Here is a 22,912-nt window from a genome sequence, read left to right as displayed (position 1 = left end):
TCAGGGGTCTTCAACGTTTTTCAGACCAAGGGCCCCTTAGCTGAGGCAGAGATGAAGCAGTGCCCCCCCCCCCCCCCCACACACACACACTACATATTGTATGAAATGTTATCGCTGATTAAAAATGTTCTACAATTTCGTTTCTTTACACATTATATTTTCTATGAATATGTTGGATTCATTTAACCACTTAGTCCGTCAATACTTAGTAAACTTGACCAGTGGCTCTGTACTAGTTCCGTAATTGTATTCTTGCTCTGTAAAGCATTTTGAGCTGCATTTCATGTCATGAAAGGTGCTATACAAATAAAGTTTATTATTATTATTATTATTAGTCTGGTCTTTTTTCCCTCTACACCAAACCATTTCACCGAACATAGACAATCTATAGCACGTTGTGAGCTTATAGATCGTCTATCTTCGGTGAATGTTCCCCCCAGAATAGGGATGATAGGGTTCATGTTATTTATGTAAACATTTTTTAATTAAGTCTTTATCCCACAAAGATTTGGCGGCCCCTCTGTCATAACTCTGAGGACCCCCTAGGAGTCCCCGACCCCCTGTTGAAGACCCCATGTCTAGATTATACTTTCATAGAAAAAGAGTTGTTGACATATTTTTTTTAAAAGTTTCCAGGGGATTTCTAGGGACCCCCTGGAACCCCCTCAAGGAACCCTGGCGTTCCCCGGACCCCACTTTGAGAACCACTGGCCCATATGATACGACGTGTAACTTTATTAGATCTTGGCACAAGCTATGTGATGAAGTGTCCCTGAACAAGACACTGAACCCCTAACTGCTCTCCGGAGCTGTGTAGCGTCCACTGCTCCCAGTAGGTAGGTAATATTTATATATCATTTTAAATAATAAAAATGTTAGATCTACAACCTAGGATTAATTGTATTGTCTATTGATCACACCTCTGATCAATAGACCTAGAACACAGATAATCTGATGGTTACAGTAACATTCACTACCAATCATTTCAGATAAAGTACCAAACTACTATAAGAGTGAACTTGAGGAGTGATCAATATGCTTTTACAAAGCAATAGGCTTACAAGCATTTAACCTTCGATTTTTTTTATTTTTCATACATGGGGAAAAAAACTATGTATGATGATGATAATGCTATAATTACAGTGTCATTTTCAAAATAAAAACATCTCTACCATGAGTATTTCAATAAACAACAACATAACAAGTAGCTGAAACAACTTTCTCTGACACAGGAATATTTAGAATAGATTTTAAACATAATATTATAAGAGATCTATCCTGCTTTCAGAAACCCTTGAAGCATGGCAGTTTCCCAGCTTTGTAGATGTAGAGCAAAGGATAAGCAAACACTGCCATCATGGTTATTGTACCTGTGGTGACGTCGGCAAATGGAATGGAATAATTCAGTATTATAGTCAGAACAAAGGCAATACAGCTCATTGTAGTCAGTGACATTACTATCAAGCTGATCAGAATAATTTTAAAAGCTCTTCTCTTCATATCATTTCCCTCCCCTCTGTCCCTCTGTCCTTCTCCTGGTCCAGGCTGTTTCAGAGCTCTGAGGACCGAGAAGCAGCAGAAAGACATCACAGAAATGCACACAATGTTAAAGCACAGAGAGATGTAACCCAACACTGTTGTTGACCTAAAATCAAACGAGCTGAATGTGAGCACCATCAGCCAGACAACACAGCAACAGGCCACCCTGTACCGAAGAGCTTTGTACCTGAGAAATACCAAAGGGTGAACCACCGCTATGTAACGCTCCACACAGATACAACACTGGAACCATGGAACAGAGAAGTAGAAAAAAAAACAGCAGAAGTGAAGGAACAAACTATGGCAAAAATAATTTTGTGTGTGAAGACCCATGCTAAGATAAAGACAGAGGACAGGGAAGAGATGATCACAGATGCAGTCAGGTTGAGATAAAAGAACTCTGAGGCTATCGTCCCACCAGCTCCACTCAGTATCAGCCACACAACGTAGCTGTTGATGGGGAGACCCAGGATGATGTTGATAGAGTTCATAGCAGTTCCTATTACCACATTGGTGTCGTTTTCTGAAGATATGAAGGGGATGGAGGAGTTGGTGCCATTTCCCTGTGTGTCGTTCATCGTAAGGCTCTGTGTGTGCACTGCAACGGGTTCAGAAGAGAAAAACATATTGTCTGAATTTGAGTTCAGTTAACTGAATATAACAGTGATAAAACTAAACATTTTTGAACAACTGTTTTTAAAGTTCTCCTGAAAACAGCAACTATTCTAATGAACAATGAACACAAGGTTAAAGTGATCTCACGTTTCAGATGGCAGCAGAGAGTCTCAGATCTCTGAGTCGGGTGTTTTGGTGAAGTCTCTTCTTCAGACAGTCACTGTCTTCCTGATGGCAAATCCTCCAAATGATGTTCTCTCTACTTTGCCTCCTCTAACCATTCCCTTTCCTCCTCCTCCTTCCTCTATATTGCTTTGTGTACACCTGCACACATGAGCATTCTATGGAAATGTGTATTTAATCACCCATACAGTCGTTAAGCAAACTTTAGGGTTTCAACAGCACCGGCACTGTTTGGATAACCTCGGGCAACAAACACATGACAATAATTTGTTTGTCCCATGCCCCCTTAAGAGATGATTCACTAGTAAGAGACCACACCTTCTGCTCAGGTTAAACAGTATTTATTGAAGGAATGAGATGTGCAGTATGTGTATTGATGAGGAGCCCGAGGTGGGGCGAGACTCAGGGTGGGGGTGTAGTCTCGGGAGCCAGACGACCATGGTTGCTCGGCCCTGGAGCTGTCTGTCGCCTCTGCTCCGAACGCTACCCCCCCCGGGGCTCCTGGAGGAAAGAAGGTAGAGATGTTAGGAGAGCGAAAAATTATGGGGGAATGTTGGGGAGGAGGAGGGCATTTTTGAGTATCGCGAGCGAAATCAAACAGGTAAGTGATACAATCGCAGGTGTATTTATACTGTAGTGATTGCTACGTGGATTGGCTGAGAGATAAGCAGTGCAGGTGAACTTGATCATGAACTAGAGTGGCTGAGCAGAGGGCGGTCTCTACTCCCGAACCTACGTTGAACACAACTACATTTCACTAGTAAGAGACCACACCTTCTGCTCAGGTTAAACAGTATTTATTGAAGGAATGAGATGTGCAGTATGTGTATTGATGAGGAGCCCGAGGTGGGGCGAGACTCAGGGTGGGGGTGTAGTCTCGGGAGCCAGACGACCATGGTTGCTCGGCCCTGGAGCTGTCTGTCGCCTCTGCTCCGAACGCTACCCCCAAAAGGCAACATCGGTTTGTAGAGATGACCAGAGGGTCTAGGCGGGCAGCCACTTAGCCCGTATCGGAGATCCGGATCTCTAATATTAGCCGAAGTGGGCTGCTTGGGAGATGAGCTGATGGAAAACGCTGCCCCCAAAAGGCTGCGTCGGTTGTGGAGGTGACCGGGGGGGGGGGGGTCTAGGCGGGCAACTGTCACATGATTCCTCCTGTCCTTGGACCCTCGGTCGGGCGAGGAAAAACTCCCACCGGGAGGGTCGGGTGGAAGAAACCTCGGGAAGGATCACGAAGGAGGGGACCCCCTTCCGGGGCGGACAGGCTAGGAATATGCGGCAGTTACAAGCGGCCCAGGGTGATGTGTGCGTGGTGCACGTCTTGGATGTTGGTCCGAATGTATGAGTGGTACGCCTGGGAGGACCAGGTGGTCCGGGAGGCCTTGCCGGGATGCGGTGGTGGCGGCGCCGATCCGGAAGGAGTGACCGGAGTATTGTTGGGGCGGGAGGCCGGACAGGGAGAGGACTTGACGGAGGTGGTGGTGGAACCAGGTACGGGTGACGATTGAGCCGGTCTCTGTGATGAAGAGGGGGTCTTGAGGTGTGGCGTGCAGGGAACGTCTCGTGGTGACGTAGCGGAGGATGGGCTCGTATGGACTGAGGGGGGAGTCTGTCTTGAAGAGATGAATGGTGGATGAACGCCCCAGCTGGTCCGTCTTGCTGCGCTTGAGGGTGAAGGTCAGGGATTCGGAGGAGTGGAAGGTGATGTCGGCCAGGCTTGGATGGTGGGAGGGGTCGTACCGGGAGGATGAGGAGGTCAGCTCGGAGCACCGGAGGAAACCGAAAAAAGCCAGGAGGAACATGCTTTCCAGGGTGGAGGAGATGTGGGGCGTGAGGTAGCCGGCACGGAGGGTACGGAGGCAGTGGAGAACCAGGTCGGAGGTTAGGGGATGACGTCTGGGTGTGGTCGGGACTTCGCTGCGGCGAAGGCCCCGAAGCAGCATGGTGATGTGGGGATGGGAGATGGCCGGGCTCGGGAATCCGTCCAACAGGCGGAAGAAAAAGCCGACCCCGCTGAGGTAGACCTGGAGGGTGGAGGTGCGGAGGTGGAGATGGGAGTGGCAGTGCGTCAGGAATGCTGCGATAATGGTGACGTCAGTTGAGGGGAAAGGGGTGCCGGTGTTGGTGTGGAACCTCTTGAAAGTGTTCCATGCTGTGAGGTAGGTGGTGAGTGTCCTGGGTGCGAAACCGTTGATGATGTGGTGGCGTGACTGGATGAGGAGGTGACGGAGCTGGGGGTTCAGGTGAAGATGGTCTCTGAAAACGGAGGGATGGCTGTTGGGTAGAGGTCCGCGTCCGGCGCCAGCTGTCGAAACCTCTGGAAGGAGAGACGGGAGAGAGAATCAGAGATGAGGTTATTGTGACCGGGTATATGGGCTGCACGGATGATGAAATTGTGGGTAACGGAGGACCAGGTGAGACGGCGGAGGAAAGGCATGATGTCGGGGGAGTTGGAACGGCCTTTATTGATTATGTCTACTGTGGCCTGGTTATCGGAGTGGATAAGGATGCATTTCTGGGACCACTCGTGGCCCCAGATGAGTGCAGCCACGACGATCGGATAAAGCTCGTGTAGTGCCGAGGAAGGGTGAGGTGAGGGGGGGATGAAGGCGAGGAAATCTGGTGACCAGGCCGACGCGAACCACCGACCCTGGTAGAAGCCACCAAAACCGAGGGAGGGGGCCGCGTCAGTGTACAGTTGGATGTCGTGAGGGTTGGAAATTATCGTGTCGTGAAATAAGGTGATGCCGTTCCAATTGGTGAGGAGGTGGAGCCAGAGGCGGAGGTCTGTGCGGGAGGAATGATCTATTGTGACATTATCGTGCAGGTTGGGAACGGAGGAGGCTGTGGTGAGGAGGTGGGAAATGAAAGGACGGCCTTGGGGGATGATGCGGAGTGCGAAGTTGATATGGCCGAGTAGGGCTAACAACTGACGTTTGGTGCAGATGGGGGCCAGGAGGTAGTTGTGCAAGAGGAGGGTTATTCGATTAAGCTTCTCCGGGGGGAGGGAGGCCTCGAAAGCGATGGTGTCGAGGGTGATGCCCAGGAACTCTAGCTTGGTCGAGGGGCCAATTGTTTTCTCCTCGGAGAGGGGGACGCCTAGTTCTGCGAAAACCCTTCGGACGGTGGAGAGGCCGTGTGCTAGGGGGGCAGAGGGGGGCTCGACGACTAGGAAGTCGTCGAGTAGGTGAACGAGGTGTGGGACGTGGTGATTATTTGATAAGATCCAACACAGGGCTTCGGATAATGAGTCGAACAATTTGGGGCTGCTTTTACAGCCGAAGGTGAGCCTAACAGAAAAATAAAAAGAGCCCTTCCAGGCGACCCCGAAAAAAGGCCAAAATTCGGGGCGTAAGGGCAGTACCTTGAACGCGTTTGTAATGTCTGCTTTGGACAGCATGGCCCCGTGACCGGCGAGATGGATGAGGTTTATTGCGTGTGTGACGGTGGAGTATTTCATGGAAAAATCATGACTGGGGATGGTGCTGTTGATGCTGGGGACGTGAGAGTTATGGGGAGAGGAGAGGTCCATGATGAGGCGCTTCTTCCCCGAGTATTTACGGGTCGCCACGCCGATGGGGCTGATCCGGTACACGGGGAATGGTGGTGTGTCGAAGGGCCCCATCATGAACCCCTCCCTTACCTCCTTAGCAATAAGGGTGTCGACTGCGTCTGGGTCGGTGATGGCGGATTGCAGGTTGTGGCAGGTGTGGGATGTGGTGGGGGTGACGGTTAATCCGGGGTGGAAACCGTGGGTGAACCCGTTGATGAGGAAATTGACGAATGGCCGGTCGGGGTGATTACGGAGGGCAGTGGTGAGGGCTGGGATGATGATGGGCGTTCGAAGGTACTGCTGTGTTAGTCACGCGGTGGGAGTGGATGTGGGGTTGTGGGGGCAGGCGGGGCGAGCATGGGCTCCCCCGCAGAATGAACAAACGTGCAGGAAGCGACAAGCCGATGATGAACAACCAGCGTCATTAAAATTGTTGCAGATTTGTCTGCCGGCCTGAAACAACACTGGCCTCCCTCTAGCATCGTTGGCGTTTGAGGGCTGCACGGAACGGGAGAGATTGGAGGATAGCCTGGGGACTATGGAGGGGGGGGGTGCAGCGGATCGACTGCGGGGAAAAAGGGGCGGTGGATTGGCGGTGGTGGACTGAAGTGGTTTGCCACTTTGCCGGGGCTTTTCAGTGGCCGTAGTGCAGACGGCGGACGGGTGGGAAGGGGCTCCGCACAAGTCGCAACACAGCGCGACCCTGGCCGTGAACACCCTGCAGTAGAGTTCACGGTCCAGGGCCCCCCAGTATGAATTTACATTGAATTGTTGGATGCGGGCGGCTGCTGCTGTGGCAAACAGGACGTGGTAATTATAGTACCCCGTGCCGCCGAACCGAATGGCCAGCTCTAGTACATTGAACATATACTGATCCAATTCGGCCCGACGGCCGGGGTAAACGGAGCAAATGATGTCCCTGAAGAGGGAGAATGAATAAGCGAATTCACTTGGGGTGAGATCGCGGGAGCGGGTGGGGAGGGACTGGCGGAGTTGGGCCAGGAACCCGAAGGGCGTTGTAATTTCCCTATTGCGGAGGGGGTCGATGATGGACGGCTGGAGGAGTACCGCCAGGTCGACGTACCCACCGTTCAAGATTTGCTGTCGGAGGGAAACACTAACGGGAGAGGGCCGGGTTGCCTCGGCTAGGGGAGGCTCGGCTGGGGTGGCCGTGGCCAGGGTGTGGGTGGGGGCTCGGGGGGTGAAAGCGTTGAACAGGTTAGCCCCTTCGAACGCGGAGAAGGGGTCGGGTGCGAGGCTGGAGGACGCCTGCGGGGCCTGGGAGTAGATGGAGGAGAGGAGCGAGAACAGTTGGGCCGGGTTGGGTAGTGAGGCGGTCTGGGTGAGTGTCGCAGACCCGGTGGGAGGTATGGGCTCAGTAGGCGGTGCAGACTGAGGCGGAGGAAGTGGGGCGGCCGCAGTGGGCGGGAGCGCGGCCTGAGTGGGCGGGGGCAGGGCCTGAGTAGGCTGCCAGGTGTGCGGGGGTGCGGCCCCTGTGGAGGGTGCATCCCCGGTGGGGGGCGCGGCGGCGGCCGGGCCGAGGCGGGAGTGGTGAAGAGCTGAGCGCCGTTGGGCCGGGGCGGGACAACGGGCTGTCCTGGTGTGACGATGATGGGTGAGGGGCGCACGGTGCCGGGAGGAACGTGCGTGCCGACCCGGGGAAGGCGGACTGTGGAGTTCCGGAGAGGGAGGCGCGCTGCGCCGATCGTCGGGAAGTGGGGAGAGAGACGCACGGCGTCGGGGAGAAGGCGCACGGCGCCGATCTGGGGAAGGCACACGGTGCCGTTCGAGGGGGCCGGGGGGCGCACGGCGCCGGGAGGAGGGGGAAGGGAGAGGAGGGTGGGGTGGGGGAAGGGAGGGAGGCGCGCTGCGCCGGTCCGAGGAAGGGGGAGGCAGGTACTGCCGTCCCGGGGGAGGGGGGGAAGGGGGCGCTCGGCGCCGGGAAGAGGGGGGGGGAGAGAGGAGTGTGGGAGGGGGGAGGAATGATGGCGCTCGGCGCCGATCTGGTAGGGGTGGGGGCCCGTCGGGGCAAGGAAGCACGCAGTGCTGTCCCGGGAGGAGGGGGGAGAGGGGAGGAAGGAATCGGCACGCGGTGCCTATCCAGAGGAGGGGGCGCGCGGCGCCGGGAAGAGGGGGAAGGGAGAGGAGTGTGGGAGGGGGGGAGGGAGGAGGGCGCGATGCGCCGGTCCGAGGAAGGAGGAGGCAGTGCTGCCGTCCCGGGGGGAGGGGGGGAAGGGGGCGCTCGGCGCCGGGAAGAGGGGGAAGGGGGAGGAGGGTGGGAGGGGGAGAGGGAGGGGTGGAGGGGGGAGGGAGGCGCACGGCGCCGGTCTGAGCGGCGAGGAAGCACGGCGTGCCGGTCCGGTGGCGGGGCGGCCGTGCTGTGGTGGTCTTTCCTCGTCCGCTTAGAGGGAGGGGGGGAGGGGGAGGGAACTGGAACTGCTGGGCTGAGGTGGGCCAGGTAGGCTTGAAACAGCTCGGGTTTGCGGTCTGCTCTGGAGAACGGAACCCCCCTCGCCGCGAGCACGCTCTGTAGGCCGGCGACAGTCCACAAGGAGATGGAAAGCAGCGGCACGGGGCCGTGCGAACTGCCGCCGGCTGTGACGGCGCCGCGGCGAGAGGAGGACGCGTCCGCGGGTCCGCTCCGCTGATCGCGGCGAGAGGAGGACGCGTCCGCGGGTCCGCTCCGCTGATCGCGGCGAGAGGAGGACGCGTCCGCGGGTCCGCTCCGCTGGTCGCGTCTCGGCTGTGCTGGCGGGCGCCGAGGTTCGGGTTCGGACCCGCGGACGTACGACGACGAGAAGCTGGACTCTGACACCGTATGGGAGAACGGTGACAGAGAAAACAGCTCCTCGTCGTCGTCGGAGGCATACAAGTGCAATTCGCGCTCGTCCATTGATGGAACGGCGGAGGACGCACGCTATACAATACCTGATATACTACCTGCTTGATCTATAAACACTAGCGCTGTTGTTTTAACTTTAGCTTTACTTGGTTTAGCAACAGTGCTGCTGCTTAGATGTGAGGAGAAAAGAACAAATGGAAAACTGCTTTTTACCTGCGATTGCGAGCAAAAGAAAAGGCGATTACTTTCTATCTGCTTTGTTGGTGTTTGTGTTGTCTGAGTATCGCGAGCGAAATCAAACAGGTAAGTGATACAATCGCAGGTGTATTTATACTGTAGTGATTGCTACGTGGATTGGCTGAGAGATAAGCAGTGCAGGTGAACTTGATCATGAACTTGAGTGGCTGAGCAGAGGGCGGTCTCTACTCCCGAACCTACGTTGAACACAACTACATTAAATGAACAGTGCCAGCTTAACATAAGTGCTGTAGGTGCTGAAGCACAGGGCACCAACCTTGGGGGGGCACCAAACGGCGTGGAGAAAGTGAAAGAAGACAGAACTATCGCCGAAAAGCGCCAACATTTTGAAGTAGCGACTGCTGAAGGAGCGCTGAAACGCGATGGTGAAGCGTACATTTTGTCCGTGCTGCACCCCCCCCCCCCCCCCCCCACACATCAAAAACAAGATACACACTTGCCTGCAGAGTTACTAAAAACATACGGATATAAAGAATATAGCATAAAAGTTCACTTATTGCATCTAGGGATCATATCAATTCAATCTTCCTTTATGCCAAATAAACCATATTCCTATCAGTCATTTAATCAGTACAATTGTTTTCATAAACATTGTGGTCCTACTGTATGTATTCAATTAATCAACATAGCATTAACAATTTGCACAATACGTGTCATCACGTAGGGAAATTACTTTTATCTCCCCTTGTGGTCTACTGATAGATTGACAATCTAATCTAATTCATTAAACAATAATCTAGGCCTATAGCAGCTGTCTGTCCTTTTACCTTGTTTTATCCAGCAATTGTTTACTGAACATTTCTTATGCTTTTACCACTTTAACCATGCGTCGACTATTTGAAAATAAATCAAAATCTACAAGCTCACAACGTGTCGCGGTCCGACGCGTTGTGAGCTTGTAGATCTGCAACCCACAACCAAAATGTACATGCAACTTTACAGGGAAAAAAAGCCCAAATGTGCTTATAATAAGCGGACATGGCAACGCTGGTGTACAGGTGTGTTGTGTCTATATTTGACTCCTACTCACTGTGTCACAGTGATGTGCACATCTTACAGACGTAATTCATTCCTCAAAATATCAAATTGCATAACTTGGAGCTTGACGATAAGACACGATAATATTATTGTGAACCAGCCACATCCCTACTTTAGAGCAAGGTGTTCCCAAACTTTTCAGGCGGCGACTCCCCAAAATAAAATTGAACTGCAGGAACCCCCCACCCTGACAAGCACTTGGAATTGTAGGCATTACATTTAGTTCCACAGATAAATATTGTGAAAATAACTAATCTACAAGCTCAAAAACGCCTCGCACATGCAAGCCGTTGTGAGCTACAGTAGGCTATTTTCACAATGTTTGCCTCCTTCTTACGTAATATTTGACAATTTGGCAAAAAGTTCTTAAAAGTCATTAAATTGTACCTTTATAAATGTGCTATACCCTGTATACCTTATATGGGCAACTGGCGGCCCGGGGGCCACATGCGGCCCCACTAGGGGTGTGCCGATACACTAATTTCACCAAACGATACGATATTTGGCTCACAACTTCGATACGATTTCGATACGATACGATACGCACTTTTTTTATTATGAAAAATATATGGGGGAGAGAAAAAGCAAATGCAAACAAATAATTCTGTTTTTGCATTATTCAGATATGCGAACTTGTAACTTTTGAGCTACAATAGCCGTTTTGAATCCAAATAGGGCAATAGTGTGACACCTGACCCGAAAAAAAAAACATGTTGTCACCCTTTTCACCTCGGGGCTGTTTGCATGCCTGATTATTATTATTGTAAAAAAAAAAAATCGTTTTTTTTAACGATACATATCGTCACGAAAACGTATCGTGATATATCGCGGGACGATATATCGGCACACCCCTAGGCCCCACCTTAACTTAATGCAGCCCACAGGTTAATATCAGAACACTGATATATTATTGATTTCAGCTGTTACAATTCCAAACATCCAATCATGACCCGCTTTAATTACTTCAGTCTATATTAGTAGCTTAATGACTAGTATTAGAATTATATTGTCTTTTTTATGTCCAATGTATTTGTATTTAAGTTCATAAAGTTAACGTCCATCCATCTTTAACCGCTTATCCGGAGTCGGGTCGCGGGGTCAACAGTTCCAGCAGAGAGCTCCAGACTTTCCTCTCCTGAGCAACATTAGCCACTTCCTCCTGGTAGTCCATGAGCCAGACAAGATTTCATTATCCAAAGAGTGGGCAAAACCATACCTATATTAAATTGTTCATAGGGTCAATATAAGTAAATACATATATGATAACCTTTCCACAGGAGCAGCTTTTTGATATTTATCACACATTTTGTTATTTTCCCCATACATACATGACAGGTGAAAAAATGACAATTTAAAAAATAGTTATCATAATGAAACTTCCTGAGTTGATTACTTACATGAAGACAATGATTTATCGTATTACAAGTTTTCTGAAATTGTATATTTAAATATGCAAATGAGGCATTAGGGAAATATGCCTGAATTTGCATAACTATGCAGAATCAACATTGGAACATTGGACAAAGCCAGAGTCATGTTGGAGTCAAAGGTTTTTAACAAGGGAATATTCAATATCTGGCTCAATTTTGGGGCTCTGGCTCATGGACTAAATGCCTAAAGTTTGAAAATAGCAGATCTACAAGCTCACGTGTCGTGATGCAACGCGTTGTGAGCTTGTAGATCGGCCCCAGGGTTATGACACAATAACTCCTTACATGCAGTGGTGTAAAGTAACTAAGTACATTTACTCAAGTACTGTACTTAAGTACAATTTTGAGGTACTTTTACTTTACTGGAGTATTTCCAATTGTCTATACTTTTATTTCTACTCCACTACATCTCAGAGGCAAATATTGTACTTTTACTCCACTACAATTATTTGAAAACTTTAGTTATTAGTTACTTTGCAGATACAAATTATTACATTATAAAACGCACATTAAGGGCGCGCTCCCACCGCACTTTTATTTTACCTCTGGGGCAGAATCTGCCAATGCTTTGTCAATGTAAATGCGTGGATTCACGCAAGAGCGGATCTTTCCGCTTGTCGCGCAGACCTTGTGTTTATCTGCTCTACACTACTTGTCCATTAGAAGCATAAAACTGCTGGAGGCAGGAGCTGATTTTCCCCCTGTCCAATCGGGTGAGTTGAAGGCGGACCGTCCCAAGACTCAGGAAGCACCATGGTGCTCAAGGCAGAAGGCGGTGCGGGCTACGGGGAGGGTCCTGAAAGTGAGTGACAGGTGTGTCACTCCCGTTTTTTAGAATCCGCTGGCTGCAAAAAACTGTGGCCGCGCACAACCTGCGTTTAACGCTAGCCGACCATGTTTTGGTGGGAGCGCGCCCTAAGAAGCTATGGGAAAATTAACTGGAACAGGAATTGGGTATATGCCACCATCTGAAAACGGGGACTATACAGGAGCAGTGTAAAAAAGATGTCTAAAATAGAAAAGACGTCTACAGCGACCACACTTGGACTATAATAAGCCCTTATACGGAGGTCCTCTGGACGTCAACATTGGACATCATAAAAACTTTCATTCTGCAAAAAAAAACGTTGTTTGGACGTCTCATTGCACAGTGGGACAAATTAGAACGCTGCCGCAATGACTCCCTCCTCGCAAGGCCTGGGGCAATTCTATGCCTGTGTTGTGGAACATATCAAATGTATGGAATATCAGCCGTTCTAGGTGCTGACTCGTTGAAGAAAACTTGCAAAAGGGCATACATTTTAATGTGTACGATTGAAACCGTTTAACTTTTAATGGGACAGCGTAAGAAGAATCAGAGTGTATATTATGTATATGTGTACAGTATGTGTATATTGAAGATTTAAACTAATCAAATCAAATATTAATTAAAAAAAATAATCGACATGTGTTGTGAGCATGTGGATTAGCTATTTTATAAGTATACGAATAAAATAGGGCTTGGATGGTTAATGATCAATAATTCGAGCCCAATAAAATGATATCTTTCTGAAATGGGCATTCTGCATAAAGCGTACTTTTACTTTAGCTACTTGCTTATTATTTTACTAAGCCTTTTGTACTTTGACTTAACCCATTTAGCCGATTTTAAATTCTGACCTAAGTTTTCAGAAAAACTTCAAATATGTATTCAAAAATTAAAACAAATGTATGTTGCTATATACTGTACATAGCAACATCAACCCCAAAAGGGGTTCCCATCCTGAAAGGTAAAGTTATAATAGGGGTTCCCGCCATAACTGGGTTAAGTAAAATCTTAATGCAGGACATTTACTTGTTACACTGTATATATTGATACTTTTACTCAAGTCCAAACAAATTCTTCCACCATTATATGAGAATGCATAGGAACAGAAGGCCACACTCAGACCAAGTAAACACATTTTTTTACTTAACTAAAAGTATCAATACCGCCATGTAGAGATACTTTACTTACAAGTAAAAGTCAGGTATAAAACATTTACTTGAGTAAAAGTACAAAAGTATTGGGATCAAAATAACACTTAAAGTACTCAAATTAAAAGTATTCAATATGCAGAATTTGCCGTCTCACACGTTTTTTAAATGTATGAAATGTATAACAAATCTTTTGAAAATAGCAAATCTACAAGCTCACAACGTGTCACAATACGACACGTTGTGAGCTCGTAGATCGTCTATTTTCAATTAGCCAAAGTATAGGCTTAGATGGTTAATATAATGTTTTGTAATAGTAATCTAAAGTAACTAGTAGCTCAACATTTTTTATAATTGTTGTGAAGTAAAACTACCATATTTGCCACTGAGGTGCAGTGGAGTAGAAGTAAAAGTATTGAAAATTGGACATACAGAACAGTAGGCTACTTGAGTAAATGTTCTTATTTACTTTCCACCACTTCTGTTTTATACCAGTTTTAATAGTTTCAGCGCTATACACTTCAAATTATAGTTACTTACACTGAGTAAACAACATGACACTTTTTAAAAATATATATTTATTCTGAATAATATATATCACTTAAAAAATCTGCACAAACGCACCATATAATACGAGCAAAATGCATTAAAAAAAAGATCACATGTATGTTTCTTAGATCATATTTAACATTAGATGTCCACCAAACATAAAGCAATCCTTTGGTGTATTGGGAAAAGCACACAAGTTGACAACAATTATGAATTGCAAGCAAACGGAACACTGAAGATGATGATGATAGATTAGCATTTAGTCTATAGTCCATAATGTATTTATTTTTATTGAAATACATTAAAAAGATGTCCTCTAGGATTTTTGATGTTCAATCCCACATCAAATATCCAACACTCAAGCAACGCGAATACAAATCCTTCTTTTGCATAAACATCCAATTTAGGCTGCATCTGCCTCTAAGAAGCATGATAAATGGAATTAAAATAATTGTACCAAACCTAGCATGAAGCTCACTGTTTATGGAGTAATTAGAATGGGAAAACAATATATATATATATATATATATATATATATATATATACAGTTGTGATCAAAAGTTTACATACAATTGTAAAGGACAACTGTCATGACAGTTTTGACTTTCCAATAATTAATTGGTGATAGGTTGAATGGAGCAAATACTTCTTTGTCATACAAAGAAATCATGAATTTAAATGTCTGTTGCTAATATGTTGGATTCACGTTTAAGTGTACTTTCAGTCATTTTGGAGAAAAACTAATCCTAACACACACACACAATTGGCCACCTGCAGTACCCCGGAGGACCCCCTAGGGGTCCACCTTACCCTACTGGCTCCCACCGAGGTCTTCATTCACCTGTTGAAGACCCTCTAGCTCTGCTGCTGAGGCACCTTCTTCTTTTCTGTTGATGAAGAAATGAGGTCCGTTAATTCAATGTGTACGCTCAGGGATAAAAATTACTTCCATCATGCATCCAAGAACAGTCCCCAAACTTGTTTTCAAGAACAAATGCAAATGATGACTTTGTGTTTTCTTTTCAATGAAAAGTTAAGCTTTCTTCCCTAATAGTGCCAAGTTACAGTAGATTAAATGAAACTGGACTTCCAGTACGTGGACGTGGAAAATAAAACCTGTGTTAACTAATCACATTATTAAGTTTCAGATAGTATTCATCAATGCAGGTCTATTTTGAACAGACAGACAGACAGACAGACAGACAGACAGACAGACAGACAGACAGACAGACAGACAGACAGACAGACAGACAGACAGACAGACAGACAGACAGACAGACAGACAGACAGACAGACAGACAGTCAGTCAGTCAGTCAGTCAGTCAGTCAGTCAGTCAGTCAGTCAGTCATTTAGGGGACATATGGCTAGCACCAAGAAACAAACCATATTATGGTTATGTGAGAAAGAGAGAAGGGGGGGGGGGTCGAGAACATACCATACATAGGTCGTCCTCTTCTTCTTCTACACAAACAAAATAAAAAGGTAGGTAAGACATTAGCTCAGCTCAACAGAGCCAATGTAAGAAAGTCTACACATGGTCCCATGTTGAAGTACTTGCCCCCTCTAAAGTTCTACTTGCCCTGGGGGTATACGGTTGACGGCAGGGCAGCATATAGCCCACCCAGTGCAACGTACCAGTTATGTGAAGATTGGAGTAAGGTAGAAGTTAAGAAAATTGGGTAAAATGTAGGTAAATAGACATTTTTCTTTACTTCATGTACAAAACTGAATAATAATAATACATGGTTTGCGGTCGATGATGACCCCAAATAGGCCAACCAAATATATGCAGTGCCTGCCATCAAAATCACACTCCAAGGATTTCTAACAAGTTGGCAGCCCTGTTGTTCATAAGAAATGAACACATCTGTGTCATTTTAGATTTCATTGGCTATTCAAAAATAGCAGATCTACAAGCTTGTAGATCTGGGGGTCCCTGGAACAACATATTTTGAGATGGGGGGGTCCGCGGCCAATTACATATAATTTTGGGGGTCCTTGACATGGAATAGTTGGAGCACCACTGATATAGCAACATACTGTTAGGATTAAGAAAACATTTTTAGATAACATTTTTAGATATGTATTTGGCCGTGGACCCCTATCTCAGACTTGAGTTACAAATGTTCGCTTTAAAAAATATATATATTCAAAGATTGGCAAAAAAGTTAAAATAGCAGATCTAGAAGCTCATAGCGGTGCCGCGCTATGAGCTTGTATATCTGCTATTCTTGAATAGCCAAAGTAATCAAAAAATGACACAGACACAAATGGGTTAAAGGGATATTTCACTTTCAAATAAAATAAACATTAAAAAAATATATATAAAAAAATGAAAGAAGTTATGGCAAAATCACGGCCCCCTCACACATTAGTAGGACACTCTAATGCGTGAGGGGGCCGTGATTTTTCCATAACTTTTTTCATTTATTTTTAATATATTTTTTAAATGTTTATTTTATTTGAAAGTGGAGTATCCCTTTAAGTATAACGCAGTTCTCTTGGTACTCACTTTCTTCTCTTTGATGTGTTGGTGATATTTGATGATTCCATATACCACGAGTGCCCCACAGATGAGCAGCAGAAGGGCAATGCCTCCCCACTGGAACACAACATAGTCAGTTAAGCAGCGGCACACACTAGTAAATATCACCAGGAAAACAACAGTTTGACCAGTCAAAACTGAATTAGGAAAATGACACAATAGTAGGCAAAAAGTCATCAGCTTTGTAATATGTAAAGGTTTTTAACAGTGTGTATTTGAATGGGAGAGAAGTCGTAAAAGTAATAATTAATATGTTCAATTGTTTATTGAAATAACGTTTCAATCATTACAGATCTTCTTCAGGGACCAATTGAACAACTTTTCCAGTATAAGGACATTATACATTTTCTCATGTTCTACTTTATTTGTCCTGCACCTGGACATGACATTCGGATGTACATGCATTTGTTTCTTATAGAGGAACCCTGATCCTAAATAATGTACAGTATGAAGGAGATTATTGAACTTACCTGTGAGTTAACGAAGAACTCTTGTGACTCTTTTATACACTGTTTACGTTCTACCTCCTCGTTGTGGCCAGCGCGGAGACAGTTCTTATCTTTACCGGGATCACACCATTGCATGTGTGCGTTTTCAAAATACGTATATGTACCGGTCCAGTCGGTCATGGCACAAGTAACATACCGGCCATCGAGCAACACTATAGTCAGCCAAATGACGGCGGGTACGCTACAGGAGACAACAGTGTTGAACACGGAGAAGCACTTTTTTTTTTTTTTTTTTTTTTTGGACCCCTTTGAACCAGGCTCTTTGCTGGCATTGATCTTGAAGATCAGCATCAGGATAAAGGACATGATGGCAGGAATGACCATTAAGGCACAAGTAGACAGAGTATCCGTCCAGTCTCCAACACAAGGACAGTTGAACTGCCTCCCAACAAAAAACTCCAGGCCAATGAAGATGAAGGTGAAAGATGCATTTGACGCCACAGGACTGTTCTTGAATACATCTTCCAGCGCGCCAGACCACTTCTTCTTCGCATCTACTGTTTTTTTATCGCCCTCACCTATCTCTTCTGTTTTGTTGAGCACTTCAGCCATCTTGATCGTAAATGTCTGGCTAGCTGACTAGTATACTTTCTGCCCCTGCATCTTTCTTATGTAGCCTAGTACGTCCACGTCATACTGGATTGAAATTCAACAAATGCCACACTTCCACTGTCATTGGTTTTGAACAGAGGAAGGTGGTGTCATCTGTTATGACATCTCAGCTCATTGGTTGATGAGGGGTTTCAGGCGGGGTTTCATTTCGAACAGACACGCTGGAGGAAGTGGCTGAGTGGAGGGAAGTTGTTCTACTGAGCAGCAGTGATGGAGTACTCACATGTTTTTACTTACTGTAGGTAAATACCCTTTTGTAGAAATAGTCTGTTACAAGTACAAGTTCGGTATTCAAAATTTACTTGAGTAAAAGTACAACAGTATTGGCATCAACATACACTTAAAGTACCAAAAGTAAAAGTCGTTAAAAAGAGTTTTAAGTAAAACTCATTATGCAGAAGGTCCCATTTCACAAGTTTTCTAATGTATAAAATGTATAAAAATCCTTTGAAAATAGCAGATCCGTTGTAAGCTTGTAGATTGGCAAATTGCCAAAGTATATATACATGTCTAAAGTGGTTTTGTAATACTAATCAAAATCTACAAAGTAACTAAAGTTTTCAAAGAATTGTAGTGGAGTAAAAAGTACAATAATTGCCTCTTGAGATGCAGTGGAGTAGAAGTAAAAGTATTGAAAATTGGACATACTCAAGTAAAGTTAAAAAAATATGTCAAAACTGTACTTATAGGTACAGTACTTAAGTAAATGTACTTAGTTACTTTCCACCGCTGCTGAGCAGAGAGCAGCCATTTACATACAACTCTTCTCCAACATGAATATGTGCATAGATTGGTAGGCCTGTAAGTCAAAAATATTTGTATTGTAGCAAAATATTTTTGAATCCTAATGAAACACATTTTTACCATGAATGCAGGGTACAATGTTAAGGTTTTTTTGTTTGTTTTACTACTAGCCATGCCTAGGTACAGTATGCTATAGGTTGCCGGATGTGCAGTGCAGATTTCTCTCACAACATATTTTTTCTTACTAGGGGTGATTCTAATAATAATACTAATGCATACAAATTATATAGCACTTTTCTGAGTATTCGCCTTACAAAACCCTAAATAAAAACAACTTTTTTCAACTATTACGAAAAAAATAGTTTTAAAAGTTTCTAGGATCAGACGTTTAGGGGGGCTCTGCCCCTAAGCCACAGGGTAACAATGAATACCTGCAGTTTTCTATGATAGCCTTTTTTCTTTTTTTTGTACAATAATACTTTTAATGAATTACTACGAAAATAACACACATTTTACACCTCAAATGTGAAATGTGAAAAAAATATAATTTCATACAGTTGCATTTCTATGCACAGTCCAGCAGTGAAGATACAACAATAATCGTTCCATCTAAAAACAGAGCAGAGCAACATTCATATCGTCTCTGTCGGGTGGAAATGTCCAAAACTCTTACTTTTCAGGATTCAAATTCAAAAATAGCAAAAGTAGCAGATCTACAAGCTCAAAACGCATCACTTTATACACCGCCTTTCGAGCTTGTAGATCTGCTTTTGTGTGACGCGGTAGTATGACACCAAAAGTTAAAACATGGGGATCAGAGGTTTCTGCCCAACAGCAACGATATACAGTAAACACCTCCAGACCTTGATGTTCATCCTGGCTCCTCCGTAAAAGTTGCCCTTTCTTCCCCAGGACCCAGTACTGGTATCACTGGAACCATCAACCCTAACCTGTAGTGGTATCACTGGAACCATCAACCCTAACCTGTACTGGTATCACTGGACCACCTCAGGTGACTGTATAGACTAGTATTCACATCCCTTGTCAAAGGGATTGTTAATCCACACAATGAGGAGGGTTTCATTGCATTGAACTTTATCTTGGACTCTAGTAGTGTGCTATACTTTGCAGAAAGCACTACAGTATAATATAGAAACATGTGAGAGCTGGATTAAGAAACTCCAGTAGATCTTATGCTTCAGTTTAAATGTGTGTACAGAAACAGTGACGTTGCATTTATTGATATTGCAGCGTTTTAGTCATACTGTAGGTTTTAGGGCTCCGAGCTGTAATCAAACTCCATTCTCCAGCGCAGCAGACCTGACCAGGCACTGGCAGGCAGTAACAAGCTGCACTAAGGAACATCATCTCATGTGAGGAGCGAGTCGCAACCAAGTCTTTTTCGGCGGCACTACAATATTATTCATTCATTTCATTGATAAGATATATAGGCCTACACATCGGAAGGAATCACTGCTTTAACTTAATTTTCTAATAAATATTCATATTGCCAACAATGTATGATTTTATTTTAAGAAATTATTTATTTCCACTTTGAAACTGGTCTATAAATAAAGTGTGGTGTCGCCACAAAATGCCCCCCATTAAATGGGGTCGTGGGCCTTGTGGCATAAAAAAGTTTGAGAACCCCTGGCTTACAGGATAAACACCACAACAGCTGTTGTCAATCTAAAATCTATTAAAACAAACACTATAAAAGAAAACACTATTATTTTTAGCTGACTGATATATGAATATAATCATACAATGACATCAATAGCCCCAGGGTTATGACACAATAACTCCTTACATGCATACTCATACTGCAGCTGACATAGAAAACAGAGTATTCTCTCTGTTCAGATTGTGTCGGTACAGAGACCTGCAGAGATGGTGGTTGCAGAGAGGCGGGTGCTCTTTGCACGGCATGGAGTTACAGTTAGGTTGAAAGCAAATGAGTGAATAAGCGGCTGGCTTGTAAGGGGGTTGAAAGTGGCACCATTTCTTGGAACTAAACTGACCAACATGCTACTGTGTTACCACATCCTGTCTTCGCTGTCTGTCTGTCTGTCTGTCTTCTACACCGCCACAGAGAGCTTGGCATGCTATAGTGCGAGTTTCATTCCGCCAACATGCATAACCCTCACCAACATCAGTGTATTAGAACATTTGATTTCCAGTATTACTACTGGGCTGCTGTCAGGTAACGATTTGCAAATCGTTACCTTCAGAAGCAACCTAATTAGTTGGATGGTTTAATGCGTTATTAAAACAACGGTAATGAAAGAGCAATCAAGGATTTCAATACAGTATATTTTAGAGAGGACCCCCCCCCCCATTTGGGGACCCAGGGGATATGGCAATTGACACCCCCCAGCATTCACATTTTGGCTTGTATTCATATTTCCTGCACTTTTTTTTCCTTTTTTTTTGCAGATTCATCTGATTTTAGACACTATATATTGGGCATGGCAATAGAGGCAAACTATTTTTGTAATGTTATTTTTCTTTTTTCATTAAAAAGAAGATCTACAAGCTCACAACACATTGCGATGTGATGCATTGTGAACTTGTAGATCAGCTTTTTTGGGGGGGGGGATCTTTTTGAAACAGGGCTTAAGTGGTCACTTTTATTTTTGCCACCCTCCAGTTTTTATTTTATTTCTATGAAAATATGCATCTAAGGACCCTAGGCTAATGAAACAAGGATCCAAGGATCAAAGTAACTAAACGATCAATTTATAGCAAAGCTGTAACGAAGCCCAATAACACAACATCTGTTTGAGTGTTAGCCCAGGTTGGAACCCCACCCCCACATTAGCTCTGAGTTGAGGTCCCGCTTCGTAGTAGCAGTGTGCTACTGTGCAGAAAGCACTACGGTATAACATACTGTACTACTGCTGATCTGGTCTGATTAGACTAGAGCAGTGGTTCTCAACCTTTTCAGGCCACGACCCCCAAAAATGATCATAATTGAACTGGGGACCCCTACCCTGATAAGCACTTGGAATTGTTTGAGTTGCATTACATTTAGTTTGACTCAGTTCCATAAAAAAATATAGAAGATCGGCTATTTTCACAATTGTTGCCTCTTTCTTATATTATTTGACAATTTGGCCAACGTTTGACAAGTTTTTATAGTATATATTTTGTTGATTACTTTTGATGCAATATGGTCTTTTTTTCTCTCTCTTTATTTTGAAGTATTGAAAAGTCCTTAAATTGTCACTTCACGTCATCTGGGGACCCCCCCCCCCCCCTCCAAAATCATGTGGGGACCCACAGGTTGAGAACCACTGGACTAGAGCAAAGGGAGAGAGTTTAGCTTATGGAAAACTATAACTATAACTATATAACTATAGCTATAACTATATATATATACATAACTATAACTATAACTATAACTATAACTATAACTATATATATATATATATATATATATATATATATATATATATATATATATATATATATATATATATATATATATATATATATATATATATATATAGTATAATATGTCATACAATGGCATCAATAGCCCGGGTTAACTCCTTACATACTCATACTGCAGCTGACATAGAAAACAGAGCATTCTCTCTGTTCAGATTGTGTTTGTACAGAGACCTGCAGAGATGGCGGATGCAGAGAGAGAGATGAGGGCTCTTTGCAAGGCATAGAGTTATAGTTAGGTTGAAGGCGGTGGTGTAAAGTAACTAAGTAGATTTACTCAAGTACTGTGCAATTTTGAGGTACTTTTACTTTACTGGAGTATCTCCAATTGTCTATACTTTTACTTCTACTCCACTACATCTCAGAGGCTTTTGAGTGATACTCAAGTATTTTTTGTATTCTGGACTTTTACTTGTAACAGAGTATTTCTATATTGCAGTATTGATACTTTTACTTAAGTAAAAACAAATAGTACTTTTTCCACCGCTGGTTGAAGGCAAATGAGTGAAGCAGAGGCTGGCACGCGAGTGGTACAATTTCTTGGTACTAAACCGATCTACTTGCTACTCTGTGTGACCACATCCTCTCCTCGCTGTCTGTCTGTCTGTCTTCTACACCGCCACAGAGTGTTTCAATCAACCACCAACATGCACAACTCTCACCAACACAATGATTATATGAGAACATTTGATATCCTACTGGGCTGTTGTCACCTCACATTGTGTTAAATGCATTATGTTTATGCACTTACAATCAATTTCAGCAAAACAGAAAAAAGAGAGATATATATTACTTATACTTTATGCTTTTGGGGAAAAATAGTTTTTTTTAAATCTACTATAGTAAATGACTTTTGAGAGTTTTTGATTTTCAGATTTAATCAGTAAATAAATAAAAAATAGTATAAATATAAAAATTACGAAAACATACTCTACTACTGCTGATCTGGTCTGATTAGACTACAGCAGTGGTTCTCAACCTTTTCAGGCCACGACCCCCCAAAATGATCATAATTGAACTGGGGACCCCCCACCCTGATAAGCACTTGGACTTGTATGAGTTGCATTACATTTAGTTCGACTCAG

The 22,912-nt window shown here is 44.6% G+C and overlaps 2 protein-coding genes across 2 annotated transcripts in view; one reads left to right on the top strand and one right to left on the bottom strand.

The window, feature by feature from the left end:
- LOC308089722 (carbohydrate sulfotransferase 1-like) overlaps nt 1–22,912 on the top strand; it is a 203,282-nt gene that overhangs the window by 110,079 nt on the left and 70,291 nt on the right. The window lies entirely within an intron of this gene.
- Nucleotides 13,801–17,643, bottom strand: LOC308097710 (uncharacterized protein). The gene is made up of 4 exons (XM_080445683.1): nt 16,980–17,643; nt 16,477–16,566; nt 15,400–15,425; nt 13,801–14,850 (listed from the first exon to the last, which is right to left on the bottom strand). Coding segments are annotated over exons 1-4 (708 nt in total). The 5' UTR covers nt 17,571–17,643; the 3' UTR covers nt 13,801–14,849.

Source organism: Gymnoscopelus braueri, assembly GCF_963280865.1.
Source record: "Gymnoscopelus braueri genome assembly, chromosome: 1".
Classification (NCBI taxonomy): domain Eukaryota; kingdom Metazoa; phylum Chordata; class Actinopteri; order Myctophiformes; family Myctophidae; genus Gymnoscopelus; species Gymnoscopelus braueri.
Note: the sequence above shows the minus strand (reverse complement) of the source record. Positions and strands in the feature narration are given on the sequence as shown.

What these genes read in the sequence shown, in the direction of transcription:
- LOC308097710 (XM_080445683.1), bottom strand. Translation starts at nt 17,570, where the DNA reads ATGGCTGAAGTGCTCAACAAAACAGAAGAGATAGGTGAGGGCGATAAA. An exon ending in AGTTCTTCGTTAACTCACAG is followed by an intron (nt 16,567 to 16,979) that starts GTAAGTTCAATA and finishes GTTGTGTTCCAG; the next exon opens with TGGGGAGGCATTGCCCTTCT. An exon ending in AACACATCAAAGAGAAGAAA is followed by an intron (nt 15,426 to 16,476) that starts GTGAGTACCAAG and finishes TTGTTTGTGTAG; the next exon opens with AAGAAGAAGAGGACGACCTA.